The 26659-nt window shown below is 41.6% G+C and overlaps 1 protein-coding gene across 1 annotated transcript in view; it reads right to left on the reverse strand.

Annotated features, from left to right (window-relative positions):
* Positions 1-614: 614 nt before the first annotated feature.
* Positions 615-26659, reverse strand: part of STAC (SH3 and cysteine rich domain) — a 108537-nt gene continuing 82492 nt past the window's right edge. The window contains exons 6-11 of the mRNA XM_065399811.1: positions 23249-23330; positions 19402-19466; positions 15634-15722; positions 10595-10646; positions 10360-10497; positions 615-713 (exon numbers count right to left, since the gene is read on the reverse strand). Of these exons, the coding sequence (XP_065255883.1) occupies positions 615-713; positions 10360-10497; positions 10595-10646; positions 15634-15722; positions 19402-19466; positions 23249-23330 (525 nt within the window). The remainder of the gene's footprint in view (positions 714-10359; positions 10498-10594; positions 10647-15633; positions 15723-19401; positions 19467-23248; positions 23331-26659) is intronic.

A 26659-nucleotide genomic window follows, 5' to 3' on the forward strand; every position in this document is an offset into this window, starting at 1 on the left:
GCGTCCAGACAATGGTGCATTAACTTCTCAGACTGACGTTTACACAGTGCCTCCAAACTGCTTTGTTAGGAGACTTGACATCGGGATTAAACGCTATGCTGATTGGCTAATACTGTGGACAAAACTCTAGAATCACAGTCACACTTTACTACAAGATCAGTCTGTACTACAAGGACAGTTTGAACCTCGCCCCCATGAAATCACACTTCAAACAAAAACATACTCCAACAGCTTTTTTTAAGACAGATGAGCAGGTATGAGGTTAGTCCTTCAGAACAGCTGTCTGTCTGTGTCTGTCTGTCTGTCTCCATCAGGATAATTAATAGCCATCTTGCACTGAAAATGAGCTAGTCCAGCCATTCCTTACCTTATTCCTTTTACTTTCCTTGGCCCCTTTTCCCCTAGAGGTTTCCTGATGTATATTCTTTTAATCAACCCTCATCTTTTTATTTCTTGTTGCTGTAACAGTCTAAGTGTCTTTTTTTTGTTGCTGTGGTCGTCTCACTAGTCCCTGATCATCTGCAAGACGGCCCAGCGGGGTTGACACAGTGTGAGATGAGGCAGACAGGCATTGCCAGCAAAGCTTTCCTACTGCAGCAAGTGCAGTGCTGAAATCAGATGATTTCTAAGACGTCTAGGGGGACAAAGCCTTTCTTCTTCCCACAGTACACTTTGATAAAGCCATCATGTTCCTTTTCAGAAGTCACGCAGATCTGAAGTTAAAGAGGGGGGGGGGGAAATAGTCAGATAAACAGCCACTTTATTCCATGAGCGAGTACTTACTGTGTGGGTTAGACTTTGTGCTTATAAAGCCTGTATATAGAGCTGTCTCCTTTATATTTCAACTCCAAATGTAAGAAACTCCACCTCCATATATAAAGTGATCAAGGGTTTCTTTTTGAAGTGCCAGTATATACTTGCAGTTTTCTCTGGCATCAGTGGGAAGTGTCTTCTATCAAGGGTTTTGAAGCAGGGACTCTCACTTTGCGTGTGATTGTATAGTGTCTCTGACAATAGGAGCCAATCATGAGTGAAGCATCTGGACTCTACTACAATACTAAGGTTAAAGAATATATTCTCTGAAGTGACTAGTGATTTTAGGTAGTGTAGTTTTAGAGGGCCCAGCTAGAGACACCATTAAGAGGCCTGCCTTTTACACATTACTGAGCAGCTGTCTTCTAAAAATCTGGCCCTGTAAAGTTTATCAACTGGACAAGCAACAAACAAACAACGCATCCCAAATCACTTTAATAAATGTAAGCCAACGTGTACAATGTGGCGCTAAGGATCCGTACACTTCCAGCAAACAAGCTATTGAAATCAAACAGCACTCCAAAGTTAGGCATAAAACAGATGCATCCACAGCAGTGATGTGGGGCACTGAACGGTCTCTCTGATGGACTCTTGCATCCTTGACACCATGCCAGCTGAACTATCACTTCATGGTGTTGTCTCTGAACAGGGGAGAATATGCTGCCAGTATGTGCAATATTTAGCTACTCAGAGGACATGCAACTAACACATGGCCCTAAAATATATCTAATTGCATAATTTTCAGATGGATGATGATTTATATTTATTACATTAGTACCTAAATGCCTCATCTTAGATTAAGGCCCAATTCTGGTAGGTATTGTACATATGTATAGGCTCAGATCCTCCAAGTTATTTAGATGCCTAACTTCTAATGGGCATAATTCTTCATGGGTCAAAGAATATCACTTATTCACATAGTCACAAAAGTCTCGTTTCATCCCCCTCTGCAATAACTGAACAATGGCAGGCTGGGCTTTCAAAGGGTTTTTGATCTTGCTGCTGATTCCCTTCAGAGCTCCCACTGCTGTCAGTGGTAACACCCTCTATGAAACTGCGGCAGATTTAGTTCGTAATTAGGTGGGAGGATATAGTTTCATAGAAGTAAAGGGAGCATTAGGCCACCTAATCTGGCCTCCTGTATATAACAGGGCATTAAATTTCATCCAGTTACCCCTGTGTTGAACCCAATAACAGGGATTAGACTAAAGCATTTTAGTCCTCAGACTAAAACGTTTTGTGCCAGACTGAGATGTCACCAGCAACCCAAGCCCCCTGCAGGGGCAGAGAAATGATTAGGTAGGATAGACCCAAATGATCCTAGCAGGTGATCCACACTCCATGCCACAGAGAAAGGCAAAAACAATCCAAGGTCCCTGAAAATCTGACTTGGGGGGGGAAAATTCCTTTCCAACCCCAGATCTGGTGATCAGTTGGACCCTCAGCCCATGAACAAGATTTACCAGCCAGGCCTCTAAGAAAGAGCCGTGAGCACCTCAGAACCCCTGTCCAGTGGCCTGTCTTCAGCTGTGGTCAATCCCTGATGCTTCAGAGGAAGGCAAAAAACCAAAGACAGAATACATTTGGCCAATTGTGCATTGGGTAAAAATATTCCTTCCTGATCCCTGTAAGGAACTGCCTGTCCAAAGACATTTCTCTTGCAAGCTTGTAATACTCTAGTCCTTGCCTGTGGGAACCTCCAGCTGGCATTCTGCCAGACATCAGGTCTTAGGAGGCTGTAACAGCTGCAAGAACTTAGATCAGGTGCTCCAAGCTGTGCAGTGGGCCAGATCAGCCCCTAGCAACCTCAGGGATTGGGGGAATGCAAAGGTGGCTTTAAGCTGTTTTTTTCCCTTCCTTCACCTCTCGGGGGTCCTGCCTCGATCAGAGCTTGGCCAGCTTCAAGCATTGGCCACAAGCTGTAATCTTTGGACCTGATTCTTATCTTGCTCAGGGGTAAATCAGGAGTAACTCTGTTAAAGCACTGTAAAGGGCATCTAAGTTAATGGAGACTGAAGCCCCTTATTGCTCACTGTTGTCACATTAGATTGGGAACCTGCACAGTGCCTCAGCTACTACGTGGAACTAGTGCTGCTGATAAATGCAAAACAATAGTGTGGCTTTGAGGGGAGGGCGGGGGAGTGAGAGATTACTGCTTTTGGGCACTTACAGCTTGCTGTATCCAATTGGAATCTGCTTAAAACAGCACCTACTCATGCTGACATGTTCATGCATGGGAGGCTGCCATACTGCCAAAGCACATGAGTGACTGGGAAGCAACTCCCCAATAAATTAGCAACACAGACACTGAAACACTGCCGCTGGTTCATGAGGTTAGAAATGGTGTATGTGACCATTTCTCAGGCTATTTCTAAGATAGCGGATGGTCCGAGGAGAGAACTGGAGGCAGAAAACATGATCTAATATTAGAAAGTCACTTCCCAATTCTTTGTTTCCATTCTATTTAAAAAAAAAAATTTGCTGGGATCCTGACTGTTCCCTGAACTTGGCAACATATTCTAACCCTGTAGAATTCTTCTCCATCACTTTTCCCTTAACAGATGGGCAAGATGAATGATTAGGAAATGATCTTTTAAACTGCACAATTATTAATAGTCTCCAACTCACATGAGTCCTATACTTTGCATTTTGCCATCAGAGCAAAAGACTCAAGTGGAAAATAGTCACACAGCAACTCTGAGCTTTTGCTGATTTTCACTGCTGTCTCTTATTTTCACCCCAGAATGTTCCCCTGGCTCCTGCATGTCTTAAAACACCATTTCTCATTGCCATGCCATGCCTTGGTTTCCATCAAATCGTAATTTGGATACAAACTCACTACAGTTTTTAGCGGGAATTTAGAACTTTAGAAAGGTATCAGATTGACAGTCCTGGAGGCTGATGCCCTCTATGTAGCTGTAAAACTGGTGTGGCCATGTAAGCATGCCTAGGTTGTCTTGCCAATTCATTTCAATCCTGGCCTGAAATCTCCAACTCTGGGACCTGAGGGTAGTTCAATCGCCCCATTCATTCTTTTTGCTTCTCGATTGAAACTGCCAGCCAGGATGGCAGTTGTGATGATGTATTTTGTGCCCACTAGCGCCCTAGCATTTGGACTGAGAGCACCAGCTCGTTCCACACAGGTTACCAAAGAACGTTCAGATGGTGATGACTACCAACCGGGCTGGATTTGACTCACTAACAGACTAATGCAAGGCTCCAGAGTCCATTCCCAATCCGCTGTGTTAGCCAGTCCCTTTAATACAACAGGGATACAGATGTCAAGTCGCCAAGACATTGATAACTTCAGCTCCAAGAATGGCCTGGAGGAAGAACTGCCCTCCACTGATCTGAGGGAAGTTAGTTTGGCCTAAATTTTCAAACATAATTAGTTTTTTTTGGGGGGGGACCTCAATTTTAGGTTCCTGAGATACCTTAAAGGGGCCTGGTTTTCAGACAGTGCTGAGCAACTATCCAGGGAAAATCAGGGCCCTTTACAGTATTTCGGGATGGGAACTCAAAAACTTGCTAGGCTGGGAGCATGAGTTTCAGTGTGCTTAGGGACAGCAAAGTCTAAAGCTGTGTTAGTACAAAGCCCTGAGATTCTATCCAGTTATTGGGCTTGGGTGTTCTAACAGCATGTCAGTACAATATTGCTATGTAGCAGTGTCAAGTTATAAGCACAGAGGCTAGTTCTGTAGTTGTAGCAATGTCTCTTTCCTGGGAGGTTCTTTATGTAATAGAAACAATTTACATTGCCGTGTTTTGATAAACGCGCCGATCCTTCTGCTTAGTTTTTCAGGTCTCTCTAGTTACTCCTCTATGATTTGCTGCACTGTACACTATGGAAAATTACAACTCCCCTTTTTGAAGGCATCTGCTTATCCAAGAAGCAAAAGACTGGATTAAAGGACTGACTGTTAGCCTTGGGTATGAATTTCTTTGCCACCTTGGACCTTTTGGATTATAGTAGTTCAACTTTTTGGAAGCACAGGGGACCAGATCCTCAGCTCATATAAAATGATGTAGCTCTATAGACTTCAATGGAGCTACTCCAATTTACAGGAGCTGCCGATCTGGCTCAAGGCTTTTTTCCCAGTGTTCATTTCCTTTGTTTTAAATAGGAAATTAGGGAGAATAATAAACAGAGGTTCAAACAATAGATTATTTAGAGTCCTTTAAAGGCCATTATGGTCAAAATGTTAATTTTATTGTTAATGTTATTTTTCAAACATAGCTCATATAATGATATATATTTAGATATGTTTCAATATGCAGATTTCTTTTTTTGAGCAGAGTTTCACTTAAGACCTGCTAACGTATAAAGGGAGGGCTGCAGAATCTGTGTTATTGAACTGATATGCTGGGTCAGACATTTCAGGCTAGAGAAAGATTTTCACATCCAGGTGAGGACACAATCTCAAATGGGAAAGTTTACACAACTAGTGTCATGCAAGAGTTTTGTTTCAAAATCTGAAAACCTGCAAAAGTTGGCTAGCTTTGGTTTCAAACTCAAAAATAAGGGCCTGCTCTTACTCTCCTGAAATCAACGCAAAACTCACGTTTTTTTCTAAAGGTAGTATCTTTTATTGGACCAGCTTCTCTCACCAACAGAAGTTAGTCCAATAAAATATGTTACCTCACTCACCTTGTCTCTCTAATATCCTGGGCTACAACACTGCATACACATTTTTTTTTCTAGGAGGCACAGAATTGAGCCCTATAGAGAAATTTTTCTTCTGAACCAGTTTCAACCTGCACAAGCCTGTCACTGAACCCTAGCATGAAAAATGTTGATGTCTTTGAAGAATGCTTTTTTCCTAGGCTGAGTTTCATCTTTCATAATGAATTTTTCAAGAGCTCTTATGTGAAGTGGAATCCTTACATAATGCAAGAGAGGGAGGAGCAAAATGTGCTGTTTCCCTTCTCCTCCTTAGCATAATAATAATATATGGAGATATCCTATCTCCTAGAACTGGAAGGGACCTCAAAAAGTCATTGAGTCCAGCCCCCTGCCTTCACTAGCAGAACCAAGTACTGATTTTGCCCCAGATCCCGAAGGGGCCCCCTCAACTCACAACCTGAGTTTAGCAGGCCAATGCTCAAACCACTGAGCTACCCCTCCCTGTCTACACAGCCTACAGAAGCAGGCCTCCCAACCCAAATCGACAGACTCCGGCTAGAGTGGCTTGTCCTAGACTCTAAAACATAGTGATGTAGCCAGTGCTTTGCAGTTGTAGCTCGGGCTGGGGCTCAGGCTCTAATGCCCACCCCACTCCCTAGGTTTCAGAGCTCAAACTCCAGCTCAAGTTGCAATGTCAACGTGCTGTCTATAAAGGTATTTTTAGAGTGCTAGCACGAGCCCTGCTAGCCTGAGTCTGCTGATCTAAGCTCAGAGGCCTGCTTCTGCGGGCTGTGTAGACATACACTCAGCATCAGCTTTGCCATAAAGGTTTGGATGAACCTGAAACTCAAAGTGTTTGAAACTGTGCAAAGCAAAGACACAGGCAGACGTGCCCACGGTGCCTAGGATGCTGAAAATCTCTTTGCCTGTATTTGAAAATAGCCTGTATTTTTGTCTATGATTATGAATTTTTGCTGCCGATTTGATATAATATTGTGCATACAAAAATTTCCTCATTTTCTGCACCGAGCACTTTAAGGTTTGTATATTCTCTTCCTGATGTGCATACATAACACCCACTAACGCGGCAGGGAGTTATGTTCAAGCATCAACAGGAGCATCCTGCAGTATGAAAGCCCTTGGTGACAAGCACTGTATTTGAAAATGAGAAGCTCACATTAAACTCAATGGGCCAGGTCTCTGTTGGCGTAACCCCACTGACTTCATTGTCACACATGCTTTTCGTATGACTTCTGGGCCAGCACAGATTTTGACCCAGTCAATTTACATCCATGTAAAATGAGGAGAATCTGTGCTAATATAATTTACATGAATTTGTTAAATGAATTATGCAGTTTTCCTAGCTAAAGAGAAGCCTGAGCTCTGTGTTTGGGACTGAAGAATCTCTCCTTTTCCTTCAAAAGCTAGGCTGGCATGAGTGGTGAACTGTGTAGAGCAGGTATATTAGCCACACTTGTGTCCAAAGCTGAAAAATGTTAAGTATTTTCCAAAAAAATATGTCAAAAGGAATGAACATTTTTCATTTCATTCAAAAATTTCCACTGAAATTTTTGGGGTTTTGATTAAACCAATCTCCCTACATGAATCTTTCTTGTTTTTCATTTTTCTTCCCCTTTTTTCCTTTCCCATTTTCTATTTCCAGTGGCAAAATAGAAAAGAGGAATGGAGAAAAAGAGAGACAAACAAACATTTAAAAATTGATTTTTGAAAAGTAAACCTTTTAATGAAAAATCATAGCAAAAACATAGTTTTTGGTGAGGAAAAATTGTAATGGTCAAAAAGCCATTTTTTGTTTTAAAAAAAAGTTCAATGATCCAGACTTGTGCCAGTTAAGTACAGCCCTGTGTGGGGGTCAGACCACCTCAGGGATAGTCCCAGGATGACGAGAGGGATTCCTGGAGGAATTGTGACAGAATGACCTTTGTGGAAGTTGTGCCAAGTGGCATGGAGGTTCCTTGCACCTTCCCTCCTGCATCTCCCTGAAGTGGGTGGTCATAATTTGACCTCCTACATTTATTCCTTCATTAGATTTTGTTCTGAGTCTCTACATCTTTTCCCCAGATCCCTCTGAATTTACTTGTTCACTCTGCCTGATCTCTGTGCTCTATTTTCCATTGAACACATTTTCCCCCTCTTCACTCCCTTTCCCCCAGCTTCTCCTAAGCAGACAGAGAACCCATAGCATTCAAGTTGAACTTCAGTGTTTGCATGGGTTTGGAATTAAGCGAGACAAGTTTGCTCGTCCTTACTAAAAGGGAACAAAGGGGTTGACAGACAGGACCAATTAGTCCACCTCTATTCATCTCATATATTGAATTGAAACAATGAGCTGCTCCTGATGATAGCTCCCATGCAATCCTATTATGAAAGAAGGACAATAGGATGGTTTCATGTTTAGAGACAAGTGCCAGACTTTATATCAGATCTTTTAGAAATTATAGTTTTATGGGAAATGATACAAGAAAACTGATCCATAGCATTTACAATGGTAGTCATGTTAACTGACAGGATATCATGTGCTTAACATTATAATCTGATTTAAATCACACAAATCATCTGTCAATCTACCTTCATGTTGACACATCACATTCACAGGGCTAGATTTCCCACTCCCTTCCCCCTTACCTAGTCATTCACACCAGTGCAAAGTGGTTTAAACCCCTACTATCCTGATTGGATCATGTTTTTCCCATCCTTTTGCACAGATGAAAATAACCACTCAAGGTGCAGGGCAGTGGAAAATCAGGCTCACAGTGAAGACATTTGCATTAATTTACTGTGATGGTAAAATACTTCATGCAGCTTATCTCATTTTAACAGCTTCAGTGCTGCCTAATGTACTTGCTGCAGGAAGGCAGTCAAACTATATAATCCAAGTACTGCTCTTCCAATATCTTATTTACAGGGCTGATGTTGCCACAAAATATTAGCACTTAGACATTCTTCTACATCAAAGCGGTGAAATATCCTAACCCATCATCAAACTGAAGTGCTAACAAATGTCACAAGCAAATGCTACATTAAAGAAACATTAGGGGCCAAATTCTATGCTGACCTAGACACCCCCCCCACACACACACATTCAACCGCATTAAGGTCAGTTGCATTGCAGAGAGTGCAAGTTAGCACAGAATTTGGCCCCTAGGGATATGAGATGTGATGCAAATCTCCAAAGGAAAGAAAAAGCCCCATGAAGAGGGGAAAATAATTAGCTCTATCAGGATGTACTGAGAAAGAGTTCAAGCTGATGTCCCTTTGTATCAGAGATCCTAGGCTATATTTTTTCCCTTAGTTGTTCGTTTCCTTAGTTATGTTACTGTGTTTGTCACAGTGTTGATGTTCTTTTAATGTAGAATGGGCCAAATTCTGCTTTCATTTACGCCAGTGCAATCCCATAGAAGCCCTCCACTGACTTCAATTGGATCCATTCAGTATTCAGGAAAAGTAGTTATAAAATCAAATTTGAAATAAGAACACACCAAAGGCGTATCCCCAGATGAAAGATATGCCCATCATTTTGTGTGCACATTTAAAAACAATATTAAAGAGGAGGATTTGATCAAAGACCTTCAGAGTGAATAGATTGTGTGAGTTCAGTGAAAAAAATATTATACGGGGTGTTTTTAAAAAAATCAGTGTGTAGGAATGAGAGGGAAAGGGAGGAACAAGGAGTTATGGAATGACAAGGCATTTAAAAATGATAATGAAAAGATATCTAAGGATGGTGTTATCTTAACTGCTCCCTTTGAAGTCAAGCCTTTGGGAATTGGCATCGGTGGGAGCAAGGTCAGGCCCAATGCAAAGCAGTTTTGAAAATCCCATTCTGAATTATTTGGATGCCTCTAGTTGTTCACATATTGCCCCATGTATCAGCATTCCCGTCACTATTACCCTCAACCTCCCCTTCCCTCTTATTGTCTGTTAAACACATTTGTTGAGTCTTGTCTTGAATTAAGCCCCAGTTCTGCAACAAACTTACATATGTGCTTAACTTTATGCATTGTTTGTTGTCTCATCTGAAGTCACTAGGACAATTCACAGTCTGTAAAATTAACCATGTCCATAAATCTTTGTGGGATTGAGGATTTAGACCATAAACTCTTTGAGGCACAATCTGTCTTCCCAGTGTTTGGTACAGCTGGTCAGAATTTTCTGACAAAACATTTTTTCCGTGGAAAATGTTGATTTGTCAAAATCAAAACTGTTTGCAGGAAAGGGTTGGTTTTCACGAATATCCTGATATTTTTTTAAAAAACAAAGTGTATAAAATCTTGAAAAATCTTGTTTTGAAATTTTCAAAACAAAAAGTTTCATTTTCTGGTTCAAAATGACTTTGTTTTGAAATTTGAGTTAGTTTATATTAAATAAAGGTTTTAAAAGGCCAATATAAATGAAATGTATCAAAATTGTTGAAAAGAAACATTTAGATTGGCCTGATCTGAATTTTTTTTCAGATATGTTCATGAAAATTTTTGATATTTTGATTTTTCAGCCTGAGTTGGCATATGAAGAAATTTTAAAATCTTGAAAACTATCAGGGGATGAAAAAACAGTTTCCTACACAGCTCTAGTGTACATACAATGAGGCCATGATCCTGACTGGGCACTAGGTATTACCACAATATAAATAATATTTACTGAAAAAAATTCTGTGTGCTGTGAAAGTCTGCTCATGGTTTCTTTGCACACCCAAAACTTCTAATGAAATCAAGCAGATTACTGGGTACACTAGTATCAGAGGTGTAGCCGTGTTAGTCTGGATCTGTAAAAAGCAACAAAGAGTCCTGTGGCACCTTTAAGACTAACAGATGTATTGGAGCATAAGCTTTCGTGGGTGAATACCCACTTCGTCAGACGCAAACTGTGTCCTTAATGTACAGTAAATGGTGTACTTCACTTACTTGGTTCTCTTTCAGAGTAATCTGTCCTTGCTCCTTGCATCCGATAAATGTTCTGACGCACTTGAAAATCTTTTCGTCTTGTTGCACTCTCTGAACAAAATTAGCAGGAAAAAATCCTATTCTGTCCTCAATTCTCCCCTGCAGAGCAAGCACATTGACAGAAGAATGACCTTCATACTCATTATAAATACCATTAATTTATTTTGTGAAAGGATATAGAGTATTTGGCACATACCTTCCACCAGTCTTCATTAGAATCCTCCAGCAGTGTGATCATATCACCTGGTCTATAATTAGAAAAGACAGATGTCGGGAATTTCGATTAAGATGTGTCTTAATTGCAACAGCACATCAGCATTCATAGTGAAATTCTCTTAGAAGGGTAACCCAGCCTTGATCGTTATATCTCATTAATCACTACATGTGGATCCATGAAGCAATGAGAACTTCCTAAGTCAGATACGAGTACAGAAGCAAAATCTCCATCTGCCAGGTGAGAGAGGGTCAAACTCTGCTCTCAGTTATACAAGTGCAAAGCTCAGTGATGCCAACATAGTTGGACCATTGTAACTGGGTGCAAAATTTGTCCCGTTGAATTCTCCTGTGCATTTTGATGCCAAGGTAGAGCTATCAGGTCCCGCATGGCTCTGCTGATACTCCCACAAGCTGTAACATTTTTTACCTGCAGCTGAGTGGGGACAGAATGAAGTCAGTGGTGCTGTGCCAATAAATACCAGCTGAGGATTTGGCCCTGTGTTCTTTGCACTGGCTCATGTTAGAGGCAGTTTGGCAGGGTACAATACCAGGGTGAACACACTGAGGGATTTTTGCCTCACAAGCATAATCTCTGGCCCAGCAACCTGACACATGGAAGGGGAGAGTGCATGTGACATCATTCTATAGAATGGGACAGTCTTCTCCTTTCTGTGTTCTGGCCGGTGAGCCACGGACTGGTGAGGGTTGCATTAGGTGGAAGTTGAGGGGCACATGGCCATGACCCCCATTTTTCCCCATCCCCTTTGATGTGATCCTGTGCTCCCTAGAGTGGAAGGACTACTATTGTGCCTGGCTAATGCAGGCACTTGGCAGAGAGAAGGCGCCTTTAACCCTCCCCCAACGTCATCCATTCTAGGGCCCTAAGGTTTGGCCCAATATGGCCCTAAGGTTTGATCCACACAGAGCCTGGGCCCTACTCCCATTCAGTTTTGCTGCTGAATTCAACAGGAGCAATAAAGGGCTGTGAAAGTGGTGGGTGATATATTAAACCAAATTTCACCGTACCTCAGCAATTAGAACCTGACATCCCAGTTTAGAATACACAATCTCCTCCCCTCCTTTTTATAGAAAGACCTTTGTTGTAAGATGGCAAATCCTATGTGATGTACTTTGCTTCCAATTTAGTCTGAAACTGCTTAGAAATACCTATTTGTAACTGGGATCACCATGTTACATGAAGGCATTAAATATTGTTGGGCCACAGAATCTTATCAGCCAGGTTCTCGTGCTGTTACTGCTAAAGGAAGGTAGCAGGAAAACAGTTTTATTTAACTGACAAATATAATTAATCAGCAGGGATGTAATTCTACACAGAAATGTCTTTTTGATTCAAATGGGACATATTTACCTTCATAATGTGTGGAGTCATGCTGTAATTGCTGAGTATCATAAGGCAGCTGACTAGTTACAGACTCAGGCTGGGAGAATAATTTGGCCAGAAATATTAGCCTACTCCAACTTGCCATATTTGAGTCTGCTGGGCTCATCCCTAATATTGCAGCATTAGTGCAGCAGATATCTGAAGACCCACTTTGGTGCTGCATCAAGTTGTTACACAAACATGACACACTGTGCTGTTGGAAGTAAGTTCTGCCCACTTCCCAATGTGACCAGCTCCAAGAGCTCTGTTCTGCTGGGTGTGAGCCTTTCCTTGGGGCAATGGGTTTTGAATTCACTGAAATTAATGGGCAGTAGCTGAACCCTAATTTCTCCAGCTTTCCCCACAGCCTATCTTGAACTCCTTGTACAAGAGTGATGACATCACAGAACCATAAAACTTCCAGTCTTCTTGGAACATGTCAGGAACTGATTGGACAGCGTGCGCCAGTGACGGCACATCAGACCTGGGTTTGATTCCTAGCTATGCCACTTAAAAGCCAGACCTACTCCCATTAAAGTCAAAGGACTGAGTCTTTATTTTCTCTGTCTCTGTTTTCCCCTTTATCAAATGGGGATAATAATGCTTGCCAACGATTTTAAAGTGCTTTGGGCCATCTTTCAAAAGGTATTTAGGCATCTAAAGATTCACACAGGTGCCTAGTGGAATTTTCAAAACCACCTAGGTGTCTTACTCCCATTGGTTTAAACAAAAATCTAACCCGTAGTGACCAGTGTGAATCCAGCCCAGGTCAGTAGCGACCAAACAGCATTGCTATCTGGTGATTATTTGATGCTCTTCATTGTGGTGGCTTTGGGCCACACACAAAAATCTACCACCATAACAAATGGCACTAATCGAAAACTTAGCTGGCATCTCAACTGAGAAGGCAAGTCAATCCAAAGCAGTCCTCGTTTATCAACCATCAGGACGGACTGCAAGGCACATTTTTATACTTTGTCGTAAGGGTGTGGGAGGACTCTGGCAGGGGATGAGTATGTGGTTCAGCTGCTGGGTTATTAGACATCCTTGGGAAGCATGGTTACATTATATTTTAAGATGGTGCTCCTTTTTAATCGAATGAGTGAGTGCATAAACCAAAATAAATCAATAATGCAAAATGAGAGTCCAACATGCAGAGCATTTAGACATAGGGGCTCTGGATTCCTAGCAAATGTCATCCTGCATGTGGCTATTTTCTATCCAGTTATCACACCTGAAACGAAGCAATCATGGAAAAATGCCAGCCATGCAAAATGGTAGCTCTATCTTGAGCAAGGAGAGGGCACAGTTGAAAACTGGGAAATAGAAAGATGCTGAAGAGTGGGACTTTTCTTGAGTGACTTTGTAAGTATATGTTAGCAGAGTCAGAATGAGCTCTACCCTGACATCTGGTGGTGAGCTGTGGAAAAGGACTTCAGGGGCTGATCTCATTTGCATGGGCACCCCCCCCCCCGCCTAGCATGATGGACTGCTTGCCCAAATGGTCATTTTGGTGCTGTGGGATCCCCAGTCTCTTTGTTATTGGGGCAGGAGTAATAAAGTGTTGTTATCCTGGTTATGTGAATCAAGGACAGTAGAACTGTACTTGGCATTTTATGATGGAGGGACTCACCCTCAACTAAGTAGCACTTGCTAGGCAAGGGACATGGGTTCCAAAGCCCAGTGAATTGAGAAATGCTGGGGATAGGCATGTGTATCCAGTAGTGTGGGGCTGCAAACACCACTTTGACACCCCCTGCCATGGTGTAATAATAGAGTTAATTTTGACTCAGTTAGGAGTCTTGTTAGGTGCTGCAGAGCTGTAAACACTGATTCCTAGGTCTAAGCATTAGACCTACTTTGGACTAGTGGTTCTGAGTGTGCCAGCACTGAGGCCCCTCCTACTAACAGCAGAAATCATTGAGAGCTGAAAAACACTAAAGAGCTGAAGTTACTGAGAGCTGTGTTAAGTAGAGGGGGGCCTGAAGACAAGTTGGTGAGTGACTAGCAGGATGGCTAGCAGAGAGGAGCGGCTAGCAGGATGGCTGGTGGAGAGGCGCAGCTGGCAGTGAAGACTGCAGCAGAACCCCAGGGAGAGACATGGCAATCGGCCATCAACCCGAGCAGCGGAGCATGTAAGATGCCCCCATACCTTTCCCCCACTTCCACCCAGGCTGGGAGATAAACTCTGCAGATGAACTTCTGAACTCTGGGGGCTGCACTGACCAAGGATAGAAACTGTGGGTGGGGTGACTGTTGGGTTGCTGGACTTAAGATCCTGAGGGGAAAAGGACACTGCCAAACTTACTTGGGAGTGGGTCTTTTGCTCATGGTTTGTGTTATGAATCCTGTTTGTGGTGTTTCCCCAACATAATGCCGCATTGTTTTCCTCCTTTATTAAAAGGCTTTTGCTATGCTCAGCCTCTGTGCTTGCGAGAGGGGAAGTATTGCCTCTTAGAGGCACCCGGGGGGTGGTATGTAATTGTCCCAGGTCACTGGGTGGGGGCTCGAGCCGGTTTTGCATTGTGTTATTGAAACGGAACCCCTAGATACTGAACCCGGCCCTTGTTGCTGCCAACTCTTATGGGCAGAAGGGTTACATATATTTTATTGGAATCAGCATCTGACTGGGTAAATCATGAAGAGAGATGATTTGTTTTGTGAACTGTGCCCAAAGCAGCCAGCACTCCTAGAGCCTATTAAAGTCTCTGCAACAAACTACTCACTGTGGGCCTCTGTCAAAGCCCAGGGTAGTCAATGGAAAAATTCCCTTTGACTTCAGTGGGGCTTTGGACAGGCCCTGTTAGACTGGACAAGGCAGCACTAGTGCAGGGTTACATGAAAAAGTGCTAAAGAAAAGATATTTGAACCAGAAGATTTTGCAATTCAAACCAACCTTCCATGTATTGTACATGAAAACACACTAACAGCCATTCACCATCTTGAGATCCTCCTCATTCCCCTTTTCTGAGACAAAATCTCTGGGTGGGGGAGGGCAGGAGGGGAGGGAGCAATCAGTTATATAACACTTAGAAGTTCCGACCTTGTCACTAGATCTGGTTAGAAAATGGGATTCTTTTTCCCATGGACATTTTTTTGTCAAAACCCCCCAAATTTAAAACCTGATATTTTTTCAGTTTTTTTGGTTGCTGAAAATTGAATTATTTTTGGCCAAAACAAAACAAAGTTTGTCGTTTTCTGATTAAAAAAAAAAATCTAAAATTTCAGGGAAAGCAGATGCTGCAAAAATATGTATTTAGCTGAAAATCCAATTTTCTGTAAAAAAATTGTCAACCATCCCAAAAGAGACGTCAGCACTTAGGAACCTAAGTCTCACTGAAAGTCACTGAATGGGACTTAGAGCATAATTATCAAAAGCGCCCAACTCACTGTACTTGACTTGAAAGTTTTACCCATTATTTTCTTTGTAAAAAACTTGTCCTCAACTCTGTAGCATTTTCATAAGTGGAAAGAGGGAAAGAATACATAATTAAATAGCTGTGAGACCATGTTTATATAAATAATATAATACAAATATGCATAGCAAAATTAGAATTAAAAGTACAACACTAATTTAAGTCTGCACCATTCTCAGTTTTCCTGGGTCAAATCAATAAGTAAATATGTCAGCACTTTACCTCATCTCCAAGTCTTCATTCTCTTGTGGTACAAATTTGTACAAGGCAACGTAGGTGTGCATTTGTAATGTGTCTTTATAAAGAGGTCCCTTTAAGGGGGGGAAAAACAGATAAGAAAACCTGTAAGTTTCTGGCTGCTAGAATTGCCATGCCCTCGATAGAGATGGGTCTGAGATGTAATATTTGGCTCCAGATCTGAACTTTATTGAACTCTGGGGCCTTTCAATCCAAGATTTTGGTTCATCCCATTACACACATAGGGACAAGATGCAGAGTTGGCTCTAAATCAAAGAAATGTTTAAGTTTTGAGAGGGTATTAGGGGATAAACATGACTTCTGAAGTTTGCAACAATTAGACCCTCTAGAACCACAGGTTCAAGTTCTGTCAGAGCTGACTCAGCTTTTCATCCTCCAGAAGCAGATAAAGAGTGCTTTGTGCATATTTTGGGTGAGATCTTAAAAAAACCCCATGCTCTTTGCCGTATGTTAAGGGCTGCATGATATGTGCCTTGCAGTTTATTACTGTCATATAGAATCATAAAAATGTAGGACTAGAAGGGACCTCAAGAAGTTATCAAGTCCAGCCCTCTGCGCTGAGGCAGGACCAAGTAAACCTAGACCCATCCCTGACCGGTGTTTGTCCAACCTGTTCTCAAAAACCTCCAATGATGGGGATTCCACAACCCCCTTGGAAGAATAGGAAGCTTTTCCAAATAGTTAACCTAAAGCGCCCATGCTTCAGATGAAGGAAGTAATGGGCTTAAATAAACATGGAGAACAATTGATCAGAGTCCTCTTTATAACAGCACTTAACATATTTGAAGACTACTATCAGGGCCCCCATCAGTTTTCTTTTCCTTTTCTCAAAACTAAACATCCCCAGTTTTTTAATCTTTCCTCATAGGTCAGGTTTTCTGTACTTTTATGATTTTTGTTACTCTCCTCTGAATTCTCTCCAATTTGTCCAGATCTTTGTTGTGCCCAGAACTGGACACAGTACTCAGCTCTGGCCTCACCAGTGCTCAGTAAAGCAGGACAATTACCTCTTGTGTCTTACATACAACACTCCTGTTCTTACACCCTGAAAATATCAGCCTGTTTTGCAACTGTAGCACATCATTGACTCGTATTCAAGTTGTGATCCACTGTAACCCTCAGATCCTTTACGCCAGTACTACCACTTAGCCAGATATTTCCCATTTTGTAGTTATGGATTTGATTTTTCCTTCCTAAATGAAGTACTTTGCCCTTATCTTTACTGAATTTTATCTTGTTGAATTCAGACCAATTCTACATTTTGTCAAGGTCCCTTTGAATTTTAATCTTGCCCTCCAAAGTGCCTGCAACCCCTCCCAGCTTGGTGTCATCTACAAATTTTATAAGCAAATTATCTACTCCATTATCTAAGTTATTAATGAAACCACTAGATACACCCTCCCAGTGTGACAGTGAACAATTTATAACTACTATTTGAATACTGTTTTTCAACCAGTGGTGCCCGCACCTTATTGTAAATTCATCTAGATCGCATTTCCCTAGTTATGAGAATGTCATGTGGGACTGTGTCAACAGCCTTACTAAAATCAAGATATAGCATATCTATTGCTTTATTTCTATCCATTAGGACAGTGATCCTGTCAAAGAAGGAAGTTAGGTTGGTTTGGCATGATTTGTTCTTGACAAATCCATGCTGGTTGCCCCCTATAATCCTATTAACCTCTATTGCTTATTTAATAATTTGTTCCAGTATCTTTCCAGGTATTAAAGTTAGACTGGTCTATAATTCCTGGGGTCCTCTTTGTTCCCATTTTTAAAGATAGGTACTATATTTGCCATTCTCCAGCCCTCTAGGAACTCACCTGTCCTCCGTGAATTCTTGAATGTAATTGGAAATAGTTCTCAGATTGCTTCAGCTAGTTCCTTAAGTACCCTAGGGTGAATTTCATCACATCTTGCTGACTTGAATAATCTAAATATTCTTTAACTTGTACTTTTTGGCTTGTGTTCCTTCCCCCTTGTTTGTTCATATTAATTGTATTACGTAGCTGGTCACCATTAGCCTTTTTAGTGAAGACTAAAGAAAAATAGGCATTAAACACCACAGCCTTCTTAATATCATCAGTTATTAGCTCCACTTCCCTTCTAAGTATAGTACCTATGCTTTTCTTTGTCTTTCTCTTGATTTTAATGTATTAAAGAACCTCTTCTCATTCCCTTTTATGTTCCTTGTTAAGTATAACTCATTTTGTGCCTTAGTCCCTCTGCTTTTGTCCCTACCTACGTGTGCTGTTCTTCTATACTCCTCCTTAGCAATTTGCCCATATTTCCGCTTTTTGTAGCATTCCTTTTTGATTTTCAGGTCATTAAGGAACTCCTGATGGAGTCATATTGGCCTCTTACTATTCTTCTTATCTTTCCTTTGCATCAGGGTAGTTTACTGTTGTGCCTTTAATACTGTCTCCTTGAGAAACTGTCAGCCCTCCTGAACTCCTTTTCCCCTTAGATAAGGTCCTATGGGAAGAGAATCTATCAGTTCTCTGAGCCTGTTAACATCTGCTTTTTTGAAGTCCATTGCCCCTATTCTGCTGCTCCCATTCCTTCCTTTCCTTAGAATCATGAAATCTATAATTTCATGGTCACTTTCACCCAAATTGCCTTCCTGCTTCAGATTCACTACCAATTCCTCCCTGTTGGTCAGAATCAAATCTAAAATGGCTGTCCTCCTGGTTCCTTCCTCCATTTTTTGAAACAAAAAGTTGTCCTCAATACAGTCCAAGCACTTATTGGAAAATTTGCGTTTTGCCATCTTACTTTTCTCACAGATGTCTGGGTAAAGTCCCCCCATCACTAACAGGTCTTTTGTTTTGGATATTTCTGTTATTTGTTCTTGAAATGCTTCATTCACCTCCTTGTCCTGATTTGGTGGTCTATAATAGACCCCCTACCATGATGTCACCCCCATTTTTTTACCCTTTTGATCTCTACCCAGACACTTTCAACTGGCCTGCCTCTTACCTCCTCCTAGACTTTAGAACAGGTGTATATATTCTTGATGTATAATGCAACACTTCCTTCCTTTTTATCCTGCCTGTCCTTCCTTAAGCCATAATCTAGTTTACAGACTAATACTTTCAGTTCTTTCTGTTTATTCCCCATATTCCTTGCATTTGTGAATAGACATCTAAAACATTGAGCAGATTCCTCCACTGGTTTCCTTGTTATTGCTCCTATGGCCCTACTGTAATTTTCCATGTCTCCTCTCCATCCCCCTTCCCCGCCAACATCTAGCCCTCTGTTAAAGTCACCTTTTTTATATGACGGGTATAAATTACAAAGAGCTAGCCTGTGCTGGTCATCCACAGTGCTGAGGAGGGTGGTGCATAACCATGAAAGCCAGAGCTCAAGGAAGGATTGGGCACTCTCCCACCTCAGGAACGTTTGCACAGTGTGCTCAATGAGGGAGACCACTCCTTGCATCCCCTCTCTCCATATATGCCCTCACGCAAGGGCCAGGGACAATTTGACCAAAAGAAACTGCAAAAAGACCAAGATCGTTTTCAAATTATGTCAGACTCTGGATTGTGCAGTGTCATTTTTATGCTGTCACAGCTGTAAGACTGCTCCATTCACATCGCTCTGGCTCACCTGTCATAATGTTTGTGTTCACCAGGCCAATTTATAATACTCACCCAAGTGCGTTTCTGTAAAAACAAACCTCTTAAATCAATTAACATTTTCACTATACGCTCACTAAATCTTTGCCCATACCAGGGAGTTTATCCTTTTTGATTCTTCTCCAAAGTCTTCTGTTCCATTTTCTGAGTAGGTAAACACTGAAATAAAACACAACACATGACATTTTAGGGACAGCTGAAGGCCATTCACCTCCCGAGGCCCATCTTATATATCTCTCTCCTAATCCTCCCTTTCTAACTGTTCCCTACCGCTCTCAGTAATGTTCTTCTTTTGTTAATCAGGCATTTGTATTGCAGTAGCACTTATATGCCCCAACCAAGTCTGGCACCCCATTGTGCTAAGCACTGTACAAACAAGTAGCACAAGACAGTCCCTGCTTGAAGAATTAACAACCAGAACACATAAAACAAAAGGTGGGAAGGGAAACAGGAGAAATTCCCAAGGTCATGCAGCAGGTCAGTGGCGGAGTTGGGAATAGAGCCCAGGTCTCTTGACTCCCAGGCAATGAGTTTCTGGCAGCCTTACTCACACTGAGTAACACCTCACTTTGTGGGTAACTCCATTGAAATCAATGGGTCTACTCAAGAAGTAAGGTCCCACTCAGGGTTAATAAGGGTATCAGAATTTAGCTTAATCTACTGTAATTGTTTCATTAGCTGATTTATACACCATTGCTTCAGGTGCCTTCCCTGCTAACATCAACTGCTTTATTACATTATGTTCCTTCTTCATTCTCTAAGAACAGTTTCCTAATTTGTAGAGAATAGTGTCCCCTACTTTTGGACAAAGCCCAGCCATGATTTTAGTAGATGGAAGCCATCAACTGTTCTGGGCCTAAGTCACTTTTAGAAAAGTTTAGTCCCAGCATTGGCTTACATTTGTTGTTAGAAAAATAAGAAATAAGTCAGAAGTCTCCAAAAGCAGTCTGAACCAGTTATTAGTGGTTGTTCTGTGTATTGTTGTCTCCCTTCTCTGTGATTTAGTTTCATACTTTCAGAATAATAAAAGCCAAGAAGCCAGTGCACTCCTGCTGAATCATTCTCTGCTTCCCCAGTGGTGTAGCGAGACAAGCTCAGTAAGCTAATATCTGTTATTGGGCCAACTTCTGTTGGTGAGAGAGACAAGCTTTCGAGCTCACGCAGAGCTCTTCAGTTCTGGGGAAGAGCTCTGTGTAAGTTCAAAAGCTTGTCTCTGCCACCAACAGAAGTTGGCCCAATAACAGAAAAGATGAGTGAGGTAATATCTAGCTAGACTTACACCATTCATAATGTGAAAAGGCTTTACAAAATTTTAGAGTGCATTTCTGATCTGAAAAGTAGACTATCTAAATGTAACCTTCTTGTTCATCAGATTGGCTACCTCTGTGTATTCAGGGTAATTTCTGATTTCTCCATTGACAAAAATAAAATCTTACTACTATTTTTTACTCTGGTTAGCAATGCAGAATCAACTGAGTGCGTGAGCTGGGTTCTATTCCTGGTGCGTTGACAGAACTGAATACTAAGTGTGTTCCTACATGGAGATTGTTTCCTATACCTGAATCAGTTATATCTACGCAAACTCACTGATGACAATGGGACTGAACAGATGTCTTTTACAGAATAATTTGACCTGCAGAACTTTTATTACTGGTAACAATGCATGCAAAGTAATGAGCCCAATTGATTGGTGGAGACCAGGGTGAGTTTACAGAGTTGGCAGTTGGAAAAGTCATCTTTTTATTTGTAAACTAAGCACATTTGATATTGTCTGTGCTTTAGCACTGTAGAGAATTAATTTCCCCTTGAAATTATCTCAATCCTATTGACATGTATAAACCAGCCTGTGTTTGTTGTGCCTCCTAGACTTCTCCATACTGTGTTCCTCTTGCTGTTTCCCTATTGCATAAACAGACACAAATCTGCATTTTTCTAAAACATTCCTTGAGGAAGTCAGGTTTCTCTGGGAAAAATAAAACACCAGGGGCCTGATTCATTGCTGTGTTACTCTAGCTTTATGGTGTTGTAACACCATTTAGAATCACCAGAGTTATCCCATGTAAAGCTGGAGCAATGCAATGGTGAATAACGCCCCAAGAATATTTTTAAATGAGTTCATTAAACTTTTAATCTCTGTTTAGCTCATGCTCTCTGAATATTACTGGGAGACATGTAAAAGTAAAGGTCATAGCAAGTATGGGGTTCATCTCTACACAAACCAGAAATCCATCTGTTTGCCCTTGCAGCGGCAGGAAAACCATGTGGGAACTCTGACAGCATGAAAAGGGTCTTAGCATTTCCATCATTAGTACAAACAACACAGGCAGTTTATTAAAATCTACCAAGAGGAAATATTTGGAGCAATTGCTGCATAATTTATACACTAGGCCTCTGAAGGATGGATCGAAAAAGAAAGCCAATGCCGATCAAAGGAATCATTAATGTGCTGAGGAAGTTATTTGGAGGTTTGGCACATGCTGAGTTCTTTAAAGTGATCTCTTTGAGCAAGTTTCTTGATGCCTCTAAGTCATGCAGATCCCATAGAAAAGTTTCTTACAGGCTCAAAAAAAAAAAAAAGGAGGTAAGTGATGGGAAAAAAAAAAACGATCTGAAAACCTCAGGGGAAAAATGAAACTCAGGTTGACCGGATGCTTTACCACTGGCCAGGTTGAGTTACAGTTCCAAGTGCTCAAATGAGGTTGAAAATCCCCTCTCAGCATGTAGCCCATCCATCAGTCAGTGCCACTGATGGGTGGGCCACATGCTGAGAGGGAGGAAAAGGACTGAAAACAGAGATGTGAAATGAAAGGGTCAGAATGAGGAGCAGGGAGGAGTCTGGGAAGGAGGAAAATGGGGGGTGGGGGTGGGAAAAGACAACTACAGTTAACACCTGACCACTATAAAAATTACTAGCCATATGCCAAGACCAATGGGGATCTGCACTGTGGAGGAGGTGGATGTTGGGGTTCAAAGAAGGGAGGTCCATTCACTATGGCTTGTGTTTGCCTCAGATCCGGCCTGTCTGCCCCTGCCTGAAGTTTGGGAATATTAACGCTTCTTGGTGGTATTGGTGAGCCTCGGTGCAACAACAACTCCACTCCTAGCTTAGAGGTTTATTGGGTGCCCCAAAGTTCTTTCTACACACAATCCTTCTATTGCCAGGACTGAACTGGAGCCCAATGGACACTGCAATTTCGCTACTCAGTGTTCCAAGCTCCTGGCTAAGGCTCCCTCACTGCACTCACAAAAGTCTTCATCACTGGGCTGCCAGTGATGGAGTTACCTCATAACAATTACAACAGTACAAGAACATTACATTCAGATGCCAAAAGAGGACAAAAGGTTTGGACTATTAGTGTTATTTATGATTTGTACTACAGTAGCACCAAAAGGCCACAACTGAGACCAACACCCATTGTTCTGGGCTTGGTATGGAACACATGTAACAGACTGTCTCTGCCCTGATAGTCTAAGTAGACAAGACAGACAAAAGGGTGGGAGGAGAGGAAGTATTATCACCCCCATTTTACAGGTAGGGAATTGAGGCGCACTGACATTAAATGACCAGCCTAAGGTCTCACAAACACACAGGAAGTCTGTGCCAGAGGCAGGGACTGAATCCAGATGTGCTGAGTGCCTGTCCACTGTCACCTAATTCTGGTCATAGTGGGTATGGAAAATCAGTCCCCATAGACCATTAGGAGCCAAGTAAATATGCAACACTGGTCAAGAGACCTTCCCAGACTCCTGTTCCCAACCCCTTGGCCAAAACTCTCCCCCAACTCAATAAACTCCCTTGAGGACATCAGAAAAGTCAACATTGGGCCAAATTCATCCCTCATGGATTCCACTTGTGTGGGCCAAGGTAGTGGAATAATTACACCACTCATTTAGAAGAATATTTTTGTGCATCTGAAAATACTAGATGGTACAGAACTCACCACTGTTGCTGCGTTTCCTGTTTATATCAAACATGCTTCCTGAACCATCCGCTTCCTCAGGAACTTCTGCCAGGTCTGAAGTCTATGAGGAAAGAGAGGATGAATGGTACTGAATAAGGAAGAAAGTGGATAATGAGGTGAAATAAAATCACACAAGAGCATTAAGTGAAAGCAGCAGCTTGGTGTTTTGAGTGTGGAGGGAGTCAACATGAAGAGATTTGCTGATAACATGCTATCCAATGGGGCAGTTCAAATTCTTAATGGGAAGCAGCAGGAAAGCCAAATGAATGCCAGTTCTAGTGTACAACAGGTTTTTGGGCAGCAGATGAAGTTGGGGGGTTAGGCGTTAATAAAGAATGGTTGGTATCTGTACAGAGCAGCTGTTTTTTGGTGCTTGTAAATGTTTATTTGCAGTTACACTTCATAACACTCTATAACAATGCATTAACCGTTTATTAAAAGAGATATAATTTATTAAAATTTTAGAAACATATCCTTAATATGAAGTGTGACCTTAATTTCTCCAATTTGCTATGGAAGCAAGCTCAGGAGTGTGAAAGACCTACTGAAATCAGTCACATAATCACGGCACCTAATTTCTTCGCTGGTATAATTAAAAAATTGAAAGCTAAATACCTTTGTTATGCTTATTTTATGCATTAGTTGTACTGCAGTAGTGCTTAGAGGCTCCAATCAGGATTAGTGCCCCCACGGTACTAGGTGCTGTACAAACATAGAGGACAACACAGTTCCAGGCCTCAAAAGTATATAGTCTAAGGGCCAGAGTTACTTGTGTTGAGTAGCACCTTTCTCCATGAGTAGTTACATTGGAGTAAGGAGCTGCTCCAGATAAGGTTATCAGAATCTGACCCTCTGAACCCTCAGATTCTGAGTTCACACCCTGCTCTACTTTTTAAAAATCCCTATAAACTCAGGAGTTTTCTGACGCATTTTCTAGTCTGAAAACCTATTTCCTTTTATATATTCCTAAGATTTGTTTATTTCTTGTTAACATCTTTTTAAAGTGCTTTTGAGGATTTCATCCTACCATTTAATTTCTTCATGTTACGGTGTAATTATACTGTAAACACAAGTAAACCAACTGCTTTGCAGGCCTACACTTGCATCGCGAAGAAAAGACAAAAAATTTACTCCAGCTATGTTTAAAGGTCACCATCAGTGATGTGGCTTTCTTTAACAATTTTCTAAATCTTGTTTTCTGCTTACTCATAGGCTCATAGACTTTAAGGCCAGAAGGTACCACTGTGATCATCTAGTATGACCTACACATTGTAGGCCACAGAATTTCACTTACCCCCTCCTGTAGTAGAACCATAACCTCTGGCTGAGTTACTGAAGATCTCAAATAATGATTTAAAGACTTCAAGTTAAAGAGAATCCACCATTTACTTTAGTTCAAACCAGCAAGTGACCTATGCCCCATACTGCAGAGGAAGGCAACAAGCACGCAGAGTCTTTGCCAATCTAACCTGGGGGAAAATTCTTCCTGACCCCAAATATGGCTATCAGTTAGACCCTGAGCATGTGAGCAAGACCCACCAGCTAGACACCTGGTAAAGAATTCTCTGTAGTGACTCAGAGCCCTCCCTATCTAGTCTCCTGTCTCCAGCCGCTGGGGCTCCTTGCTACTAGCAGTCGCAGATGGGCCACATGCCATTGTAGGCTGTCTCATCATGCCACCCCCCTCCATAAACTTATCTAGCTCAGTCGTGAAGACTACTAGGTTTTTTTGCCTCAACTGCTCTCCTAGGGAGGCTTTTCCAGAACTTCATTCCTCTGATGGTTAGAAACCTTCAACTAATTTCAAGTCTAAACTTGTTGATGGTCAGTTTATATCCATTTGTTCTTGTGTCAACATTGGCCCATAACAAATAACTCCTCCCCACTCCAAAACCAGTGGGAGTTATGCATGAAGACAATGGGGGGATTGCCCAAGTAGTGCAAGACTGGACTTTAAATACATTTCTTGGTTTTTAAAAGTTAGTAGTGTCATGAGCAATATTTCCTCATAGGACGAGGATTTGACAAATAATTTTTTGGATCATTGTCTTTTTAAAAGATGTTTCTTTAATTTCCTTTAGCAGAAATTTATAGTAAAAGTTGGGCATCCATATTTGAAAAGTCAGGCCTTAGCTTTTTTGGTCTTCAGTTTTCTAAGTTGTAACTAAGGATAAAACTGCTTACTTCTCCTACCTACAGCTCTGGATATGTCAAATCCAGTATATTTTCAGATTTTGCCCGAGGGCAAATATCAGTGCTCCTATTTTCCCAACTTCCCCCTTCCTCAAGGATATTGAGGGGCCATGGGAGTTAACAAGAAACTGGTGGGACTCAAAATCATTTTGTCATCTTGTCTCCCTCGCCACCACCCTGCCCTCCTGTTTGTCCCGTCCACCTCTTATGGCTTGTCTTTTAGACTGCAAGCAATTCTGGGCAGGAGCTGTCATTTATTATATATTTGTACTGTGCCTTGCACAATGGGGTCCCAACCTGGTTGAGGCCTTTAGGCTCTATCACAATATAAACATTAAGTGATAATAATACTGTGTAAAGCAAGGCAAACTATGGGGAATGTCACAGGCTGAACATGGACTTCCTAGCTCCTAGGTGGAAAACAGACATCGTTGAAAGAAACCCCAGATCACAGTTATTTTTCAACAGTTTGCAAAGGCCAGGTCCCTGGGTTTCCCACCAACTAGCTTCAAGACTTAACCTCCAGCAAATATAATGCTTCATTTTGGCTCCTTCAACACCAGACTCCTGCATCGCTGTAATGATTAAAAAGTAAAAAGCCTTTGGCTCCATACCTTAGGTACAACACAGTCAAAGTGTGAGGATATCTTGTTATAACAAAATGTTTTGCTGAATATTGTGTCAGTGCCATAACAACCCCTGCAGTATGGGCCTGGTCCAGAGCCCACTGAAGTTAGTGTGAGTCTTTCCACTGACTTCAATGAGCTTTGGATCAGGCCTTATAGGACAAATATTCTCATGTTGAAATACAAAGCGTCACTTGGAAAGAATTGATCCATCAAACCCTGAAGGAAAACTGGTGTCATGTTTACATTACCTCAAACAATTTCCCCATATAAACATGGGCTAGAGGGTTACATTTTGAGGGAAGCAGTTAAGTGGCAGGTGCTCAGTTTGGAGCATATGCCTACCTTCCATTTATGGTCATTCAAGACACCAGGCTAAAATCACATAGAGGGACATGCAGATTCTAGATGGTATTGTGACATTGGTCTCAATAAGGTCATAAAGGGTGTATTCCTTCCTACTTTGCATCTATTACCTGCTTCACTGCAGCATAAACACAGCTGGCACATTGGGCAAACCAGGTACATCATTCACAACCTCCACTGTGATTGTAATGAAACAACGGCTCAG

This window comes from Emys orbicularis, chromosome 2 (assembly GCF_028017835.1).
Source record: "Emys orbicularis isolate rEmyOrb1 chromosome 2, rEmyOrb1.hap1, whole genome shotgun sequence".
NCBI classification, from domain to species: Eukaryota; Metazoa; Chordata; order Testudines; family Emydidae; genus Emys; species Emys orbicularis.